Source organism: Geotrypetes seraphini, chromosome 18 (assembly GCF_902459505.1).
Source record: "Geotrypetes seraphini chromosome 18, aGeoSer1.1, whole genome shotgun sequence".
In the NCBI taxonomy this organism is placed as follows: domain Eukaryota; kingdom Metazoa; phylum Chordata; class Amphibia; order Gymnophiona; family Dermophiidae; genus Geotrypetes; species Geotrypetes seraphini.
In genome coordinates, this window is record NC_047101.1 from 4,893,883 (window position 1) to 4,911,669 (window position 17,787).

The 17,787-nt window shown below is 38.2% G+C and overlaps 1 protein-coding gene across 2 annotated transcripts in view; it reads left to right on the forward strand.

Moving 5' to 3' along the window:
* The window catches only part of CPEB4 (cytoplasmic polyadenylation element binding protein 4), a 50,124-nt gene that overhangs the window by 24,271 nt on the left and 8,066 nt on the right, over window positions 1-17,787 (forward strand). The window contains exons 4-9 of one of the 2 annotated variants that reach the window (XM_033927107.1): window positions 5,497-5,520; window positions 11,782-11,955; window positions 13,902-13,991; window positions 14,468-14,586; window positions 16,151-16,265; window positions 16,700-16,881. In XM_033927107.1, the coding sequence (XP_033782998.1) occupies window positions 5,497-5,520; window positions 11,782-11,955; window positions 13,902-13,991; window positions 14,468-14,586; window positions 16,151-16,265; window positions 16,700-16,881 (704 nt within the window). The remainder of the gene's footprint in view (window positions 1-5,496; window positions 5,521-11,781; window positions 11,956-13,901; window positions 13,992-14,467; window positions 14,587-16,150; window positions 16,266-16,699; window positions 16,882-17,787) is intronic. The other variant, XM_033927108.1, reaches the window with a different exon arrangement.

Below are 17,787 nucleotides of genomic sequence, written 5' to 3' on the forward strand. Positions count from 1 at the left end.
TAACCTGGTGTCTGTTACGCACCAAATATGCATGGACATTATAAAATACTATCTTTTGTGCCCATCATTGACACCAGTAATTGGCTTTTACATGCATAAGTGCTAAGCACAAATTTATAATTGCCAGAATTACTTAGCACTTCATAGCAAGAGGAGGTTTATAAATGAGCAGAGTATTGGCAGGCCATGGGTATGTTGCCAGGAGATGTGTACAACTTATATAATACTATTGGTTGTTCACTTTGCACGTGCGCCAACTTTGCACGTGCGCCAACGTAACATCAGCCATTGACCTGCCTGTAAATCAATAATGAGCATTTACACAAGTACTCTATAATGGCTTAGGTGTGCCTAGGTGCCGTTTTAGAATTGGTACAAAGCATGTCCCAAAGTGATTTAAGCTGGCAGGGGCCTCTCCTGCTGCTTAAATTGCTTCCTTAGTTGCATTTAACCAGAGTGCCACTGACCGCTTGACCAAAAGGTGGACAGGAGTTGCACTGAGAAACAGACTGGGATTATGCTGGTGCTGGTAGTATTCAGTGCTGGTACCCACATATCTAAGCAGCCTAATTTAGGAACTTGCAGCAACCATTTTGGAAGGGCACTGCAAGGAGCAGGAGTGAGGATGCTGTGTTCCTGCCGCCCCCTCCCCCTGTGAACACTGGTGGACCAGGGATTCAGGTAGGTCCAGGGGAGGACTTGGTTGGGGGGGGGGGTGTTCCGCAGGGGAGCTGTCTTATCTGCGAGTTGAGAGAAGGGGGATTTGTTGGGGGGATGTAAAGAGCTTTGAAGGGCTCAAATAATTAAAAATTATGTAGGTACCCAGCCCACATGTATTTAACCCCCAGTATTCAGTGCCGATGCCTGACATGACCTAGCATTTTATATTTGGGTTAATTTAGCTGTCGATGGTAAGCATTTAAAAAATCACTGACCTTTGCTGGCAGAATATCGGGGAGGGCAAGTTATAAATTGTCCTGGTAGTGATTTAAAATAATAAATGAAATCTGATAATGTCTCTTAATATGTACAAGTTTTATTTTGCAAAACCTATTGTTTCATGGATCACTGAATTGGTGAATGTAAAAACAATGATGAAGACAAAACACAACATAAGCATTATGAAAGCTTTATAAAATCATGTACAATGTGGAGGGGAGTTTTAGAATTAGCTGGGAACCGGATTATGGATGAGATGGTTTACAGCAAGCATAGAAAAAAACTGGTACAACAAAACATCTGTAGGTTCTGTGAGAAAGCTAGAAATGGTCACTGATCTAAAAGCTAGCTGCAAAGTTCTGATAACAGAAAATGCCTAAACAGAAGGCACAGCAAGGTGGCACATATTCATTGGAAATTTAAACAACTTCAACATTATTGTACTGGAATACCATTGGAACAATGTTCAAAGAGAATTATAGAGAACGAAGAGGTTATGATCCCCTGGGATATCCACAACCTGACCAATAAAAAGCTGAATGAAAGAAAACCAAAGTGGTGAGAGGAAAACTCTAAAAGGCATTGAATATAAAGGTCTCAGTCCCAAGTGATTACTCTGTGAATCGGGTTGAGAATGAAAAGATCCTGAAATACCAAGAAATGTCCATCTTCTAGAAAGATAAAGAATTCCAAGCACACTTGGCTAGGTTGTCATGAACTCCAAAAGAAAACTCTCTTTGACAAGATGCAAGTTCAAAAAATATTATGGTGGCTTTGTAACTCCTAAGTGCTAAGGAATCTTGAGACTGGAGTTCAATTAGGGTAATCACATTTGAAAAAGATGTAGCAGAATTAAACAAAATATAGTGACCAAAATGATAAAGGGGATTGAGCAGCTAGCTTCCCTTATGAGGAAAAGCTAAACTGATTAGGGCTCTTTAGGTTGGGAAGAGACTCCTGAGGTCTATAGAACCATAAGTGAATAGGTAAACTTGAATTGGTTGTCCTTTCAAAAAGTTCAAAGACTAGAATACATATCTTCAAGTTACTAAGTAGTACATTTAAGTCAAATCAGAGAAAATTATTTTTTTTCATGCAACACTTAATTAAGCTCTGGAATTTGTTGCTGGAGAAAGTGGTAAAATACTGTAGTGTAGCTTAGTTTGGCCAGGTTCCTGAAGGAAATGTCCATAAACAGATATTAATGTAGTTTTGGGGAATTCAACTGCTTAAGCTACATGTAATCTGTTTCCTTTTTTGGATCTACTACTACTATTACTACTACTACTCCTCTTAATTATTTCTATAGTGCTACCAGACGAACGTAGCACTGCACAGAGTTGCAAAGAATAAGAAAGTTCCTTCTCGAAAGAGCTTATAATCTAAATAGGCAAGACAGACAAACGGGATTTCATGGATACAGTGAAGAGGAATGGTCAATCAGCGGATTGGGTTGGAGGGTTGGTTCCTGGTTTGACAGTTGTTGGAAAAGGCTACTGGGGTTGATCCTTGGCTATTTTATATTCCTGTGTACTCAAAAGTGGTAGGGAACCAGAGAAGATGACTTTTGAGAACTGGATAAGGCAATTGGGCATTATCTGCTGTCATTGACTATATTACTATGGAAACACACAAGAAAATCAAAAAGCCAGGCTGTTCTAGTGGTGTAGGTGGCAATTCTCTAGATCAGGGATGTCAAAGTCCCTCCTCGAGGGCCGCAATCCAGTCGGGTTTTCAGGATTTCCCCAATGAATATGAATGAGATCTATTTGCATGCACTGCTTTCATTGTATGCTAATAGATCTCATGCATATTCATTGAGGAAATCCTGAAAACCCGACTGGATTGCAGCCCTCGAGGAGGGACTTTGACACCCCTGCTCTAGATTGATTCTTGCGTCGGCTTTTCTGCTCCTCTGTTTGGCTGTGGCAGGGATGCACAGAGACAGTTACCCCCTTCCCTCCTTGCTGTGGGGGTGGGAGGGTCAGGCTCTGGGATGTCTGATGTGGAATCATGGTCATTGCTGAAGGGTGACAGCTAGCTGTCAAATTCAGGGCCCATGATTGCAAGATTTCGGAAGGCCTGTCACTGCAATCACAAAACTAGGTATGCTGAAGGCACAGGGGATATATAAAAGCAGAAAAATCCATGGCAGCTGGGAATGAATGATCATGGCACCAAATCCTTGCCCCCTGTAAAATGCTAGAAAAGGTAATTGACTTTACATTAAACAATAGACATTGTAATAAAACAGCATTGCTAAAGTGGTATGGTTGTATTTAGTGTTGACACAACCTGCTTAACTAAAGTGTGTTGATATCTGTCTCACCGGACTATTTTATGGCTTGTTGCTGGCAGCTTGAATGGGAATATAAATTGAATGGGTGGCCTAATCTAGCTACCAGTAATGGGCAGAGTCTTTTCTTTACTGGTTGCATTTCATTTCAGTGAACTTAATATATGTTTTAAGTGTATATCCTTGTTCACAAAATACATAGACATAGAATTCTATTTCTGAAAGGTTGCAATTATTATTATTTTTTAAGTATGGCATTCTTAAAACTACTGCTTCCTTATGAGATTGATGTTACTAACTACCAAAAATGGTGATAGAAGACATTTCACAGAGTGTTCTAGAAGTTTGACTTCTCCAGTTCTTAGGAATGAGTTATCAACACATCTTATGTTTCATTAAAATTTTTGGTACAGCTACAACGTGAAAATTAAAGCTCCAGGCAACTCTTATTGGAAGACTTTGATAAAAGCTTAAAAGACAACCAGTCTTTCATTACTTAATGAATGTTAATTGCTATGAAGAACTGATGTTTCCCTAGGACACAAGACAAAACCACCTTTTACTAAGCTATAGTAAAAAGCCTCTCTAGTATATTGCTGCACAGGTTCTTCCTGAACACTAAGGCCATTTTTACTGCAGCCGGAAAATGTAGATTTCCTATTCTATTAATGGCCATGTGCAAATGTTGCCGTTAGTGTATAGACATTAAAAAGCATTAATGTGGGAACACTTGCACTTATTTTGTAGACAGCAAGGACGCATGCAGTACTCCTACACGAACCATTTAGCATGTGATAAATGCGGACATACTAACTGATTAGTGCAGGAATACCTACTCTCCGCCCTCCCAGATATGCCTCACCAAAAATCTAAAAATATTTTTAGTGCATGCAGATTTAGACATTACTGCAGGACACATATTAGTGCTTACCACATCTTAGTAAGAGGACCCCATAGATTCCACATCAAATAATCAGGATACACTCTAAAAATATATAATATATTTTAAACCTGCTTAGGAGGATGGATAGGTGACATAATGTAGACACTGTGTTTACCAATTACCATGTTTTTAACTGCAAATATTAGCATGCAGTAACTGTTGGGAGCATATACAACATGGCCTTTGCAGTTAACACCCTGACAATTGCTTTTTCTACACATTGACTTTTTGCAGTTAATGCAGAGGCACTTCCACTCATGCTACTTGCACAAATGACTATAGTACACTGTATTATAGTTCTAATGCATATATAGTACGATTGGCTAGACAAATTCTCATGACAAAAGTAAGGCAGCAACATTATTGCTGTTTGAATATTCTGGTTCTATTTTAAAATGCGTTTGATATAGCTATTCTTAGTTTTAGAACTTTCAATATTTCATAAACCATTGTCAAATTCAATGTTTTATATGGAGCTACCTGAAGACTGCCCACTGGTATTAAAATTTTGTATTGCATATGTATTAACTATGCATTAAATCAAACTCAAGTCACTGCTATTAAAAATATGTAAGATATGGTGAGTATATACACCCAAAGAAAGAAACAAACAAACAAAGATGATGATGAAACCCTTATAAAGCAATACTCGGTAAGAAAAAAAAGTAGGGGAGGACCAGACCAATTTCAATTCAAGGTTAAAAACACTTTTATTAGTTGGATTCAATGCAGATTTGTGTTTTGACACAGAGGCTTCAAATCAAACCAGGTGGGAATAGATAGCAGTGTGCAAAAGTTCACGCAGACACTTTACAAGATGTCTGAATAACAGTTTTCTTGGTAATACCAAATGTCAACCTAGTAAAATATTGTATGCTGGTATTGTATTGTAGGTGGAGATACCATAAATAAGAGTCTGAGTTGAAAGGTTTTGTGTACTGACTCCACAGCCCTGGTCTCCACACAGAAACGCAGATCTACATCTTGTCAGACAAGTGGTTTTTACCTTGAGTTGAATTTGGTCTGGTCCTCCCCTATTATCGTTTTTGCTCTGAGTACACACACAAATAATTTAGGGATTCTATTGCTTTTCAAATCCTGCTTGATTTTGGTGAAATATTTCATTATCTGCTGAAAGCAGCACTGGAGAGAGAGCACACACATGAAAGATGCATGGAGGCAAGATAGGAACAGAAAACAGGCCTACGTTCATTGGTTTAAGTTCAGAGATAATGGAGCAGTCCAGAAGAAGATGTTAGATTTTATAATCATTATAACAATGTTTGAAAGGTTCTTTTCTTTCTCTGTTGACATGCAGCGAGGACATATGGGCGAAGGCGAGGTAACAAAATTCACTGTTTTTGATGATTCTGATTATTTCAACTGTGTAGTGTAGCCATTCTTAGTTTTCACTAGCTGCAATGTTTCATAAACACAATTTGAATCTGAGACGAGTTCTCAGTATTTGACATAGCAAGCTGTAATTATTTTCATATAAAAATTTTCTACCTAAAATGTAGGTAGTACCGTATATACTCAAATATAGGGTGAGATTTTGGGTCTAAAAAAGTGGCCCAAAAATGGGAATCTTGTCCTATATTCGGGTCATCACCCAGTGACCACCCAACACTCTCCCGTCTCCCATCCCAGCCAATACTAACAATTTTTACCACCACTTCCCCCAATGTACCTTTCTTCGCATCCCTCCTGCCCGCGCTGAGCCCTCCCGTCCTGGTTGGTGTCGGGTGATCACTGAGTGATGATCCGAATATAGAATGAGACCCCCATTTTTGGGCCATTTTATTGGGAGGGGACACTGGGTTCAGATCCTAGCAGGGCATGGCACTTGAATATTAAGCCCCCGTTTTGTATTTGAGTCAACCATTTTTTCTTCTTTTTGGGGTGAAAAATGGGGGTCTCAACTTATATTCGAGTATATATGGTATATCAAGTTTTAATAAACTAAAAAATGTATTTATAGTAATAATTGGTATATAAATATAATATCCTATACAAACTTTGAGAAACAAATAAGTAAACAGAGCATATTGAGCTGTGTTTGTAAAGTTCCCACAATGCTGAAAACCAAAATTCTTTCTTGGGAAGCTGCCTGAGCCAGTGGGAGTTCAAAAGAAAGAACAAGTGGGTTATATGTCTTTAAAAACTTATTTAGAGAAAATAAAATAGCATCTTGATCCTCTAATTTCATTACGTTCCTTTGAGAAAAGCACGTTTGCTTGTTGTGTAGGAGGACATTAATTTCCATTTTAATTCTAAACAAAGATTTAGTATCTCGTTACTCAGAAGTTTATTCTTGAGGAGATTTTGCTTTTATACGTATTAGTTGATATAATTGCTGTGTTTTTTTCTCTCTTTCTCTAATTTTGTGGAGATAATTTGGGTACAACTTTGTGAAGTTAAACAGATTGTTTATAGCAGTTGTCTCAAACTCAAACCCTTTGCAGGGCCACATTTTGGATTTGTAGGTACTTGAAGGGCCGCAGAAAAAGTTAATGTCTTATTAAAGAAATGACAATTTTGCATGAGGTAAAACTCTTTATAATTTCTAAATCTTTCCTTTAACTGTATGCCGGGACGCCTGCATTCACATATCTGCTGAATAGGCAAAGGCAGGAGTCCTGGCATATGCGACGGCTGCAGGAAGTTGCAAGTCAGCTGATGCCGGCGCCTTCCTGCCTAGAGTATGAGATCAGGTACAAGACCACGGACCGCAAAATAGCACCTGGGGGGGCTGCGAGTTTGAGACCGCTGGTCAATAGCTTATTGTGTGAGAATTTGCTGATGATGCATGTGGAACTGGCAGTTGGACTTTGATATGCATAGTTAACATTGTGCTGGAGACATCTTAAAAACATGATTGAGAAGTTGTCTTGTGAAAATGCTGTATATTGGAGAAATCTGAGTCCAAGTTTGTTTTGATGTTGGATAGTTGACATGCTTTATAGATTATGAGGAAAACTTGGTGAAGCTTTTGTTTGACATAGTGAGTTTTATTGAGAATTGAGAGACCTGCTTTGGACCACTTGAATGGCTCAGATCACATAGTCATCCCTTTTGTCATGACTTAGAAGGGATGTGTGTATGGTGAGCATTCCTTGCATATATCATATTTGGATACTGCTTGCATTATGTAAAAGATGTCACAGCCTGCAAAAAATGTTTCTTCCCAGTATTGCATTGCATAATGTAATGATCTGAATTAGTTTTTCGCTTTTTCTGGATATGTTTTGTATTTTGAAATCAAGTAGTTGATGAGCCTCCACATAATAAACCACATTGTTTGCACAGCATATATTTTGGATTCAGAGAGTTAACAATCTATGGGACTGATCTATTAACTCACAGGCTTTCTTTCCTGCAAGGGTTGGCAGCTTTGGTCCTGCAAATGTTTTGACACAGATGTCAATAAGTTCCTTACCAGGAACTTATTGACATCTTTAACTATCCATGGTAGGATAGTTTTGTTTTTCTTTTCTTTTGTGAGAACGTGTGTATAATGAGGGTCTTAGGCTCATCATAGGATGCACTGGAAAGGAGAAGGCCCGTCATTTTGAAGAGGCGGACCTGCTGGCAAGAGGGAATGGGTATCCCTCCTGCTGATTTTCATCTGAAAGGTACAGGGGGGTTGTCCTCTGGCAGGGGGGGGGAGTCGGCATCCCTCCTGCAGATCATTGGGTGGGGGTTCTTGGGGCCAGTCTGGTATTTTTGAGGTAGAGGGGAGCTTGGCGGGAGGGGGGACTTTGGAGGGGCTCAGTTGACCTTTTTTTAATGAGCACAGCTGTTGTGCTCTGCTGATTCAGCAGGCAGGGAGAGCAGAGGCTGCTTTTTTTGACAGTTTGGGCATGCAGGAGGGGAGGAGCTGTGCTAGTGATTACTTTTCTGAGCAAGCACCAGGCACTGTTCCTCTCCCTTTCACCAGTGCTGTTCCACACAAATAGTATGTACATAATTTGCATGCTATTTGTGCTGAGCATCATCTGTTGGGGAAAAATCGTTCCTGCCACAGTAACTTTTTACCATGGCGTCTCAGCATTGTTCATCGGGCCCTTGGTGGGCAGTTATGAATTCAGCCTTTTGATTTACTGCACTGCAGGTGGGGTTGGTAGCCCTTTCAAAGAGAAGCACATTCTACTTGTGGTAGTTGTGAAAGCACCCTCCATACTTCACATTATCTAGGGTAAATCAAAGTTGACCTGCCACAATTTGAGATTCATCAATTTAGCAAATGAGCTCACAGGAAAAGTAACACTGATATCAAATAGCATACTACTGGCTGGCTTGCCTTAGCAAAATGGTCAAGGCTTCCCCAGCTGACCGAGCCCAGTCAGTGTCACCAGGCCCTCTTGAGCTGGTTAATTTAATACTGTAAGTCACTGGTCTTGTGCTTCACTGACCTTCTTGACCCAAAATATTAGTATTTCTGCAATTTTTTTACAGCTCTGATTTTTAGTTTCTTCTCTGAAATATTTGCATTGGTCAAAAATGCTTTATGTAGAACCAAAAGGAAACATTTTTCTAATTTTATATTCTGACATTCTTCCAAATTATGCCATAATTTGAAAGGCCACTACTGCATATTCAAGACTTTAAGTAAACACTTTATCTGCTGTGGGAGTGTGTAATTTTGAAAACAGTATGGGTTAAATTCTTTTGAAATATTTTTCAAAAATGAAAAGCATCTCTAAATATATATCTTATCAAAAACAACATGCAATACTAGAGAACCAGCCTCACAGGGAAGACCAGCAATGGAGAGTTTAAATTGCATTGGTTGCCAATCAAGGTTTGTGTGAAATTTAAATTTGGTTGCATTTGTTATAAGGTATTGTTCGGCCTTGTACCTAATTGTCTTGTGAATTCATTCATATTTGTAAACTCAAAGCACTCTCAACACATGCATGCTGCGTTCTTTCCTTTAGTCAAAGGTTGTCAATATAAAAAATATCATCGTCTTCTATTGTTTCAAGCTGCAATATGGGTTAAAGATTTGAATTTTCTAATAGCAACCTCTTGCTCATATCAGCATTTTTAGGAGTCAACTAAAAACGTATTTGTTTACAAGATTTTTAAGAAATTAATGTATTATGTTCAACTGTATATGTGCAGTTTTTAAATTCTGTTTTGTAAACCACCTAGAACTTAATGGTATTGCTGTATAGAAATTTTATGTTATGTTTGGATAAGATACTTACATTTCAGGGAGGAAAAGCGAATGACTGGCTGAGTAAGATTGTACCGCTGATTGAGTCTTAACATCTGTTTAGGAAATTATTGAAAACATATTTATTTGAAAAATTTATTAACCGATAGTAATCTGATCTTTTTGTATTTTCCTAAGATTTGTTTTCTCACTGATTGTCCAGTTCTCTTTGTTGTGGACCGCCTAGAACTTTGCGGTAGGGGTGGTATATAAAAATGATGTTTGTTATTATTATTAATATTTTTATTATGGTAGTGGGAACCTGGTTTTCAAGTTCATCCATATGAAAATGTATTAAAACTAAGGCCAAATTTTTTAAAAGATGTTTCCAAAAGCACAGCTTCCATATGGTAGGTAATAAAAGCAACAAAGTCTACAATCCAGCACACTATTATTCACCAAAATGAGCACACTCCAAAACTTGAATAATTGGTTAATTAATTGTACAAGGAAGGCACTCAACTTGTATTACACCTTTAAGTATTTATGCAACAAAGACCAAATGTCAGCATTAAAGCATATCCTTAGGAGACCTTTTTATTTTTCATCGGACCCCTTGGTGAGCACCAAAGTGAAAAATAAATAACCGTGCTACTTAAAAATGCAGGATCAAAATAATGTCATAAATTCAATATGCTGAAAAGTGCGTAGTCACTTATAATGAAGAATCCACTTGCAATCCTCCTAGTAAGCCTGACTCAACAGATTTCGTCCGGACTGACTGCCTCAGGGGTGCAAAAAATCCTGCTAGGTTACACAGAGCTTCTCTTGTTAAACTCCTGCTCACAAAAACAGCATGATGGCATTTACTTCAAACTGGCTCCTTTTAACCCCTGGAAGTGACATCAGAAGAAAAAACTTTATTGCTTCTCAAAATCATGACCAAATGTTCAATGGAAAAATTATTATAAAGAATAAATGAAAAATAAATAAAAACCAACTACCCTCTTCAATTAAAGGATTTCATAAATGTAATAATATTTAAATCAGGGGTGTCCAAACTTTTGGCTCCCTGGGCCACATTGGAAGAAAAAAAATTTGTCTGGGGCCGCACAAGCACTAACACTAGCTGATGAGCAAAAAAAAGTTAAACAGGTCTCAATTTTGCAATCACTAATATAGAAGATGTATGTATCTAATAATAAACCTTTATTAAAGGGACACTGTGGAGAGGAACCCAAAAATGCAGTAATACTTACCATGACTGACTGATACTCCACGTGCGCAGCTGACAGCGGAAGCCTGGTTCTCCCATTCACTTCTATTAAAGCTATGGTGAGCCTCTTCAGAGGCAAGCCTCAACAGAGCGGGGCTCTCCTGCTGATTTTACATTTTCTTCTTTCTCTGTGCTCACCATTCATCTTTCATCTCTGGTCTTCCCTTCCGCTGCCATATCCAACATTTCTTTTTCTTTCCTACTGTCTACTATATCTCTTTCTCTCTCTCCTTCTATGTCAGATCTCTCTCTCCCCCTCCATGCACCATCTCCCTCTTCTTCCATGATTAAAGCTACAGCATCAGCACTCCGAGGTTGTGGGTTCAAACCCACACTGCTCCTTGTGACCCTGGGCATGTCACTTAATCCCCCCCATTGCCCCAGGTACATTAGATAGATTGTGAGCCTACTGTTCTGAGCTCCCCTGGGAGAACGGTATAGAAAATTAAATAAATAAATAATTTGCAATTGTATCCTCTCTCCTCAACATGCATCTTCCCCCTTCGCCACCAACTTTTCTTCCTCTCCTCCCCTGTACGCCAAGGTTTGCTTCTTCAGGTTGCAGTATTGGCAGTGACTCTCACATTCTACCTGCCGCTAACCTGGAAGTCTTTCCTCTGCCGCGGAGAGGCTTCTGGATCAGTGGCAGGCAGCATGTGGGAATTGCATAAATACTTAGGGAGCAATACAAACTATCTGAGGGCCCTCCTTGTTAACCAGTTATTCAAGTTTTAGAGTGTATTCATTTTGGTGGACAGTTGCATGCTGGATTGTAGATTTTGTATCTTCAATATTCACCAGTACAATATAGAATTGGCAGATTAGGTAATAAAAGCAGTCATTTATGATGATGGTAATCCTTAGTTGAAGGCATTCAGCTCAAATGTTTCTGTATACACTACTTTAAAAGGATGGAGATTACTTTGAAATGACCAACAAGGAAAGGGCAACATAGAGGCGATAGCTGGCAAGTCCCCATTAGGAACACAACATAGAACACGAAACAGGTCTTATGTGTGCAAATGCTAGTATTACATACATAAGATGATATTTTCTTTATTCAATTTATGTATAGCTATTTGTATTCTGCCTAGTTGATAGGCGGAATAGACATTTTTTTAAATAAATAAATATTAATTCTTCTACTTGTGGTTATTTTCTTCTAGGTCAGTCTTCACTCTTCCCAATGGAAGATGGATTTTTGGATGATGGACGTGGGGACCAAGCTCTCCATAGTGGCTTAAGTTCACCTCACTGTTTTCCTCACCAAAATGGAGAAAGAGTGGAGCGGTATTCGCGCAAGGTTTTTGTTGGTGGATTGCCTCCAGATATTGATGAAGGTAGCTTGCAAAACAATTAATCTTAGTAGATGCATCCTGATGGGGTGTATGCGAGCGAGCTTTGTTGGATAGATATAGATGAGTATGGAATAATAAGGGCGGTAAATCTCAGGAATTTTCCTGTTTAAGAAAATCTTTTTTTCCTTACCATTCTGCTAGGCCAGTTTAGATTGATGGGCTATGTTGCTTTACTAGCTGATAGGAGGCAGATAATCTGAACTATTCCACTGGCATCACCAGTAAATGAAGTGGTGCAGCCTGGGACCTCTCAGAACTTCTCTGTCTCCAGATGGATTAGTACAGCAGGACTTCTGAACAGGCCTTTCTCTCTGACCTGTAACCCTTGAGGTTGAATCTGGCCTAAGCATTGCTCCCAGGGAATTTCCTCACTTGTTTTACATGGTAGCAGTACAGACATATATCAGTATAGATTCTTTTAATATCAAACATAGCTATAAATAGCTGTGTTTATGATGGTTACCAGAGCCTAAATTGGTAGGCTATACCTTAGTAAGAAGTGTAGATTTAAATCTCCTTTTGAAATATGCATACATGCAATGAAGAACATATATAAGCAAGTGTTGTAATTAGTGTATTTAATTGTAAACTACTTTTGTTATAAGTGAACATGTTGGCCCAAAGTTGGCCTTCCAACCAAGCTTCCTGAAAGTGATTTATTTTCATTTCTAATGTAATACAAAATTCATATACTTAAATTACTTAAAAAGCTAGTTTGAATTTTGAATTGGAAAGAGAGAAACTATGAGTAGAGTGATATATTGTGCAAGAATTTCATACAGCTTCTTATTCTCTGTGTTTGTTTCAGCTATTTCATAATCACATCCTGTAAAAGCTGGTCTGGGTTTAGTCATGATGGTTCAATCAAAAAGACCATCATATGTGATGCGAGCAAATAGATTTATTTTAGGTTTTTTTTCCCCTCTGATGCTTAATTTTTGACCACAGAGCAAAGTTGAGAGAGAGCTGATGATAGTTTAACAATCCAGATTCAGTTTTCATGGGAGAACACCTCCAGCTAGAATTGAAAAGCTTTAGTTAGTGCCTAATGCAATGTCAATATTATAAACCCTGTTTATAATGTTTAGACCTAAAAAAAAAAAAAAAAGACCTGCCATTTTTACTTGGGTGTTTTCTCCACCAATTTGTGCCAGAACCTGTTCTGACCTGACTGTGAACTAATATGCTGTCCACATTTTTATATGACCAGTTATTACTACTCATTTCTATAGCGCAGCTAGACATACTTTCTCTGTCCCTAGTGTGTTCACAATATAAGTTTTATGCCTGCGGCAATGGAGGATTAATTGAATTTATTTACTTACTATACCGCTACACACTGACTTGCAGAACTATGCAGTTTAAAATATTAAAAACTTATGGTGTTACATGATGTGAATGAGTAAATGAATAACTGTATCCTGTAATGTTTGTAACCTTTTGATAATAGTTGTTTATTGTAATATCGTATTACTTGGTGTAATCAATGCAAGTAATCAGTAACGATAGAAGTAATGTATGAAAAGAGATTTTATCAAAAAATGAACAAACCATACAAAGCTTTTTTAAAATAAAATATCCTGTTTTACAAAGACTTGACACAAGCTCATTGAATATCAATTTTGAATCTAATATGACTCCTAAATAACAAAATTATTATACAGGTATAACGTTCTTAATAGGTTAAGTAGCTCAATGGAAGATGGGCGATGACCTATAAGCCAACAGGCTGTGGTTTTATCTCAATTTAACACTAATTGATTTAATAAAAGCCATTGGGCAACTTTTTTCAAGACATTTTTGTCTTGCGTCACATAGAGTTGCTGCACAGATTGAACCTAGTTCTCCAGGATCTAAGTGTTGTGCACCAACCATTAGGCTAGTCCTCCACTGCTATAATTTTTTTTTTGTCTTTTTATGTTCTGCAGATGAGATCACAGCTAGTTTTCGTCGTTTTGGTCCTTTGATTGTAGATTGGCCACATAAAGCAGAAAGCAAATCCTATTTTCCTCCTAAAGGTAATGCTCTAATATGTACATTATATTGTATAATTTGAACAGGGTTTTTTATCTTTTGTGAATGACCACAGTTCTGCAAAAATAATCAACATTTTCAGAATAATATCCCCTAAGAATAAAACTTTTGAACTGTTCGTTCCTTTTACTATTTCAGAAGCATCTTTATTTGTTGTTAGAAATAGAAATAAAACAAAAATAAGAAAATAAGATATCTTCTCTATTTGACTAAACTTAACACATTATTTTGATTAGCTTTGGAAGGCAATACCTTCATCTGAAGAAAAGTGTTTTGCCTTCCAAAGCTAAACAAAAAATGTGCTAAATTAGCCCAATTAGTTTTATTTCAATTTATTACCGTTTAAAAGTAGACTAATAAAGTTATCACAATCATGTATTGTTGAAATTAGAACTATTAAGAGACTAAGAAAATTGAGAAAATCCTGTAAATCTGATATTTGTTCTTTTGCTTTATTTAGGATATGCATTTCTGCTTTTCCAGGACGAAAGCTCTGTGCAGGCTCTCATCGACGCTTGCATTGAAGAGGATGGGAAGCTCTACCTTTGTGTGTCAAGCCCCACTATTAAAGATAAACCAGTGAATATATTTCTACAGTACAGATCAATTGCAAGAGAGTTTTGCTGTTTAAACTTGAAATTGTTATTAACATAATCACTTTGCAAAATTCAAGCAGCCCATTGGGTCATCCTGTAGGCTCAGCGACAAGGCAGGCTAGCATGCAGAGAGACTCCCTCCAAAACTTCAATACCCCTTTACCTTTGTTGGCAAGAATGCCAAAGCCTGTCGGCTAAATAAATACAGTGCTGCTACTGACTTCTATCTTAAGGAAGCAGCTCAAGGAGGAGGGGGGTAGAGATACTGTATTTATTTGGCTGGTGGGGTCTTGGCATCCCTGGCAACAAAGGTATGTTTTGGTGCATGGGGAGGGGGAGAAGGAGGGAGTAGGGCATTGCCCCCACCCTTGGGCACCACCAAATTGGGGGCCAATGCAGAAACATAAGACTAGCCATACTGAGTCAGACCAATATTCTGTTTCCAATAGTGGCCAAACCAGGTCACAAGTACCTGGCAGAAACCCAAATAGCAGCAACATTCCATGCTACCGAAAGTATTCCCCTGTAACTTCATTATTATTTCTTAGTCTTTGTAATTTTTGATAAAGTAAAAAATCGATTCACTTCTACCTATTCTACACCACTCAGGATTTTGTAGACTTATTAATACCTCCCCTCAGCCATCTCTTTTCCAAGCTGTAGAGCCCTAACCTCTTTAGTCTCTCTTTGTACGAGGGGCGTTCAATCCCCTTTATCATCTTGGCCACTCTTCTTTGAGCCTTTTCTAATTTCGCTATATCTTTATTGAGATAATGGTGACCAGAATTGAATGTAATACTCACACCGTAGAGCGATAGAGGTTTTATAATAATCTTAGTCTTATTTATCATTCCTTTTCTAATAATGCCAAACATCTTGTTTGCTTTTTTTGGCTGTCACTACACATTGGGTGGAAGGCATCAGTGTATTATCTATAATGACACCTAGATCTTTTTCTTGGATGCTCACCCCTAAGGTGGATCCTAGTATCAGGCAACTATGATTTGGATTATTCTTTCCAATGTGCAAAACTTTGCGTTTGTCTATAATAAATTTAATCTGCCATTTAGATGCCCAATCTTCTAATTTCCTAAGGTCTTCCTGCAATTTTTCACAGTCCGCATGCGTTTTAACAACTTTGAGCAGTTTATTTTAAAATTTCTATTCTGCTTAGTGTTTAAGTGGATTGCAAAAAAACATATATCTTATCACATCAATAAAACATCAATACATCACAAACATTACAAAACTGCTACAGAACTGTTAGCTGCCAGAATATCCTTAATGTCGTCTACAAGTTTAATCACCTCACTTATCCCAATTTCCAGATCGTTTATAAATATATTAAATATCACTAGTCCCTGTGGCACTCCACTGTTTACCTTACTACACTGAGAAAAATAGGCACATTTTAGTGTGTTGTAAGCACACAGCTTCTAATGTGAATTTAACATGAAAATGTTGCTTTCTGATGTTGCTGTTCAGACAAGTGCTTTTGTATATTGATCTGTTAAACTGTTTTACAATATCACTTTTTCACTTCCCAGGTTCAGATTCGACCATGGAACCTCAGTGACAGTGATTTTGTGATGGATGGCTCACAGCCTCTGGATCCAAGAAAAACCATTTTTGTTGGTGGTGTTCCTCGACCACTGCGAGCAGGTTTGTAAAGTCTGACACAGTATATTGGCTTGCTTAACAGAAGTCTGCTATTGTATATTTCAGCAATTATTTTAATAAGGTTATTTGAAAATAAAATAATTTGACTAAAAGGTGTGATTTTAAGGGTGGATTTTTAAAGGAAAACCTGTGTAACATGCCTTAAGTTACAGCAAGGTGTAAAAAAAAATAACTGTTGCACTGAATCTTCACAGAGAGAGATGAAAATATTTTAGCTGCCAATAAATTTCAAGAATAGCTAAAACTGAATTTGTGAACACATTTTTTTTTTTTTTTTAAATATAGTTGTGTATATTGAAAACTGAAAATATTGGGAAGGGCATTCATGGGCAAGTCATTTGATACAAGCGAAGGTGTCTCTCCTGAAATATAAATTTGGCTAATTATAAGTGTGCCTGTGCTCTTTCTTGCTTTAGTGGAGCTTGCAATGATAATGGACCGTTTGTATGGAGGAGTGTGCTATGCCGGTATTGACACAGATCCTGAGCTGAAGTACCCAAAAGGAGCTGGGAGAGTTGCATTTTCTAATCAACAGAGTTACATAGCTGCTATCAGTGCCCGCTTTGTTCAGCTGCAGCATGGAGAGATAGATAAACGGGTAAGAGAAGATATTCTGTTTACATTTTTTTTTTTTAATTGTTTGTCATAAAATACCAAATAACGTCATAGACCATGGAAACAAACCAATTCAGCCCTCCATGTAACTAACAAAAGGACCCCTTTAATCAAGCTGTGCTAGAAGTTTGTAGCGCAAGCCGGTGTAAATGCATGAGCGTTGGAGCACTTAACTCACCAGCCCGCGCTAAAATCCTCTAGCACAGCACGCTAAAAGGTTGAAAAATTTCTGTCCATTGTCGCCATCCAACAAGTGTAACCCCATACTATTAATTCTCCCTTTTTTATACAATTCTTCCCATACATTGACGACATCCCTTTACTCTACCAACTCAACCCAAGAGGCCAGTAGTGTCTCTTCACTAACTCCTCAGGGCTTTCATGCTTCTGTTAAGGAACAAGTATTCTCTTTTTCACATTCTATACATATCTTACCCTTTCTTTGACTAATTCTGCCCATCTCTTAATTTTGGTTTACATTTTTATCTAGAAAATTATTATTTTCTGTGTCACCTGCTAGACCAGTTTAGTTATTCTGTATATATCTCACTATGACCAGCAGGTGGAGACTGAGACAAAAACTTGTAGTATATTAGCTGAGGCTCTCTGTAGCAATCCAGTCTATCTCGGTCTCCAACAAGTAGAGGTAGGAAAAATCTGGCTCCCTCTGTTAGGCTGTTGGAATTTGTTTTAGGACTCCTGGTTCCCCTTTCAGTGCCGGATGGAGCTTGGACAGGTCTTGTTTGGGGATCTATCTGACCTCGGGGGTGTCAAACCCGACGGGTCTCGTGCTGGGACCCTCCTCCCCCTTCTTCCACCTCCCCACATTTTTGTAGAGGTGCCTCAGCCGGCAGCCTGGCCCCCCTGGTTGTTCGGGCTTCCAGCTTTG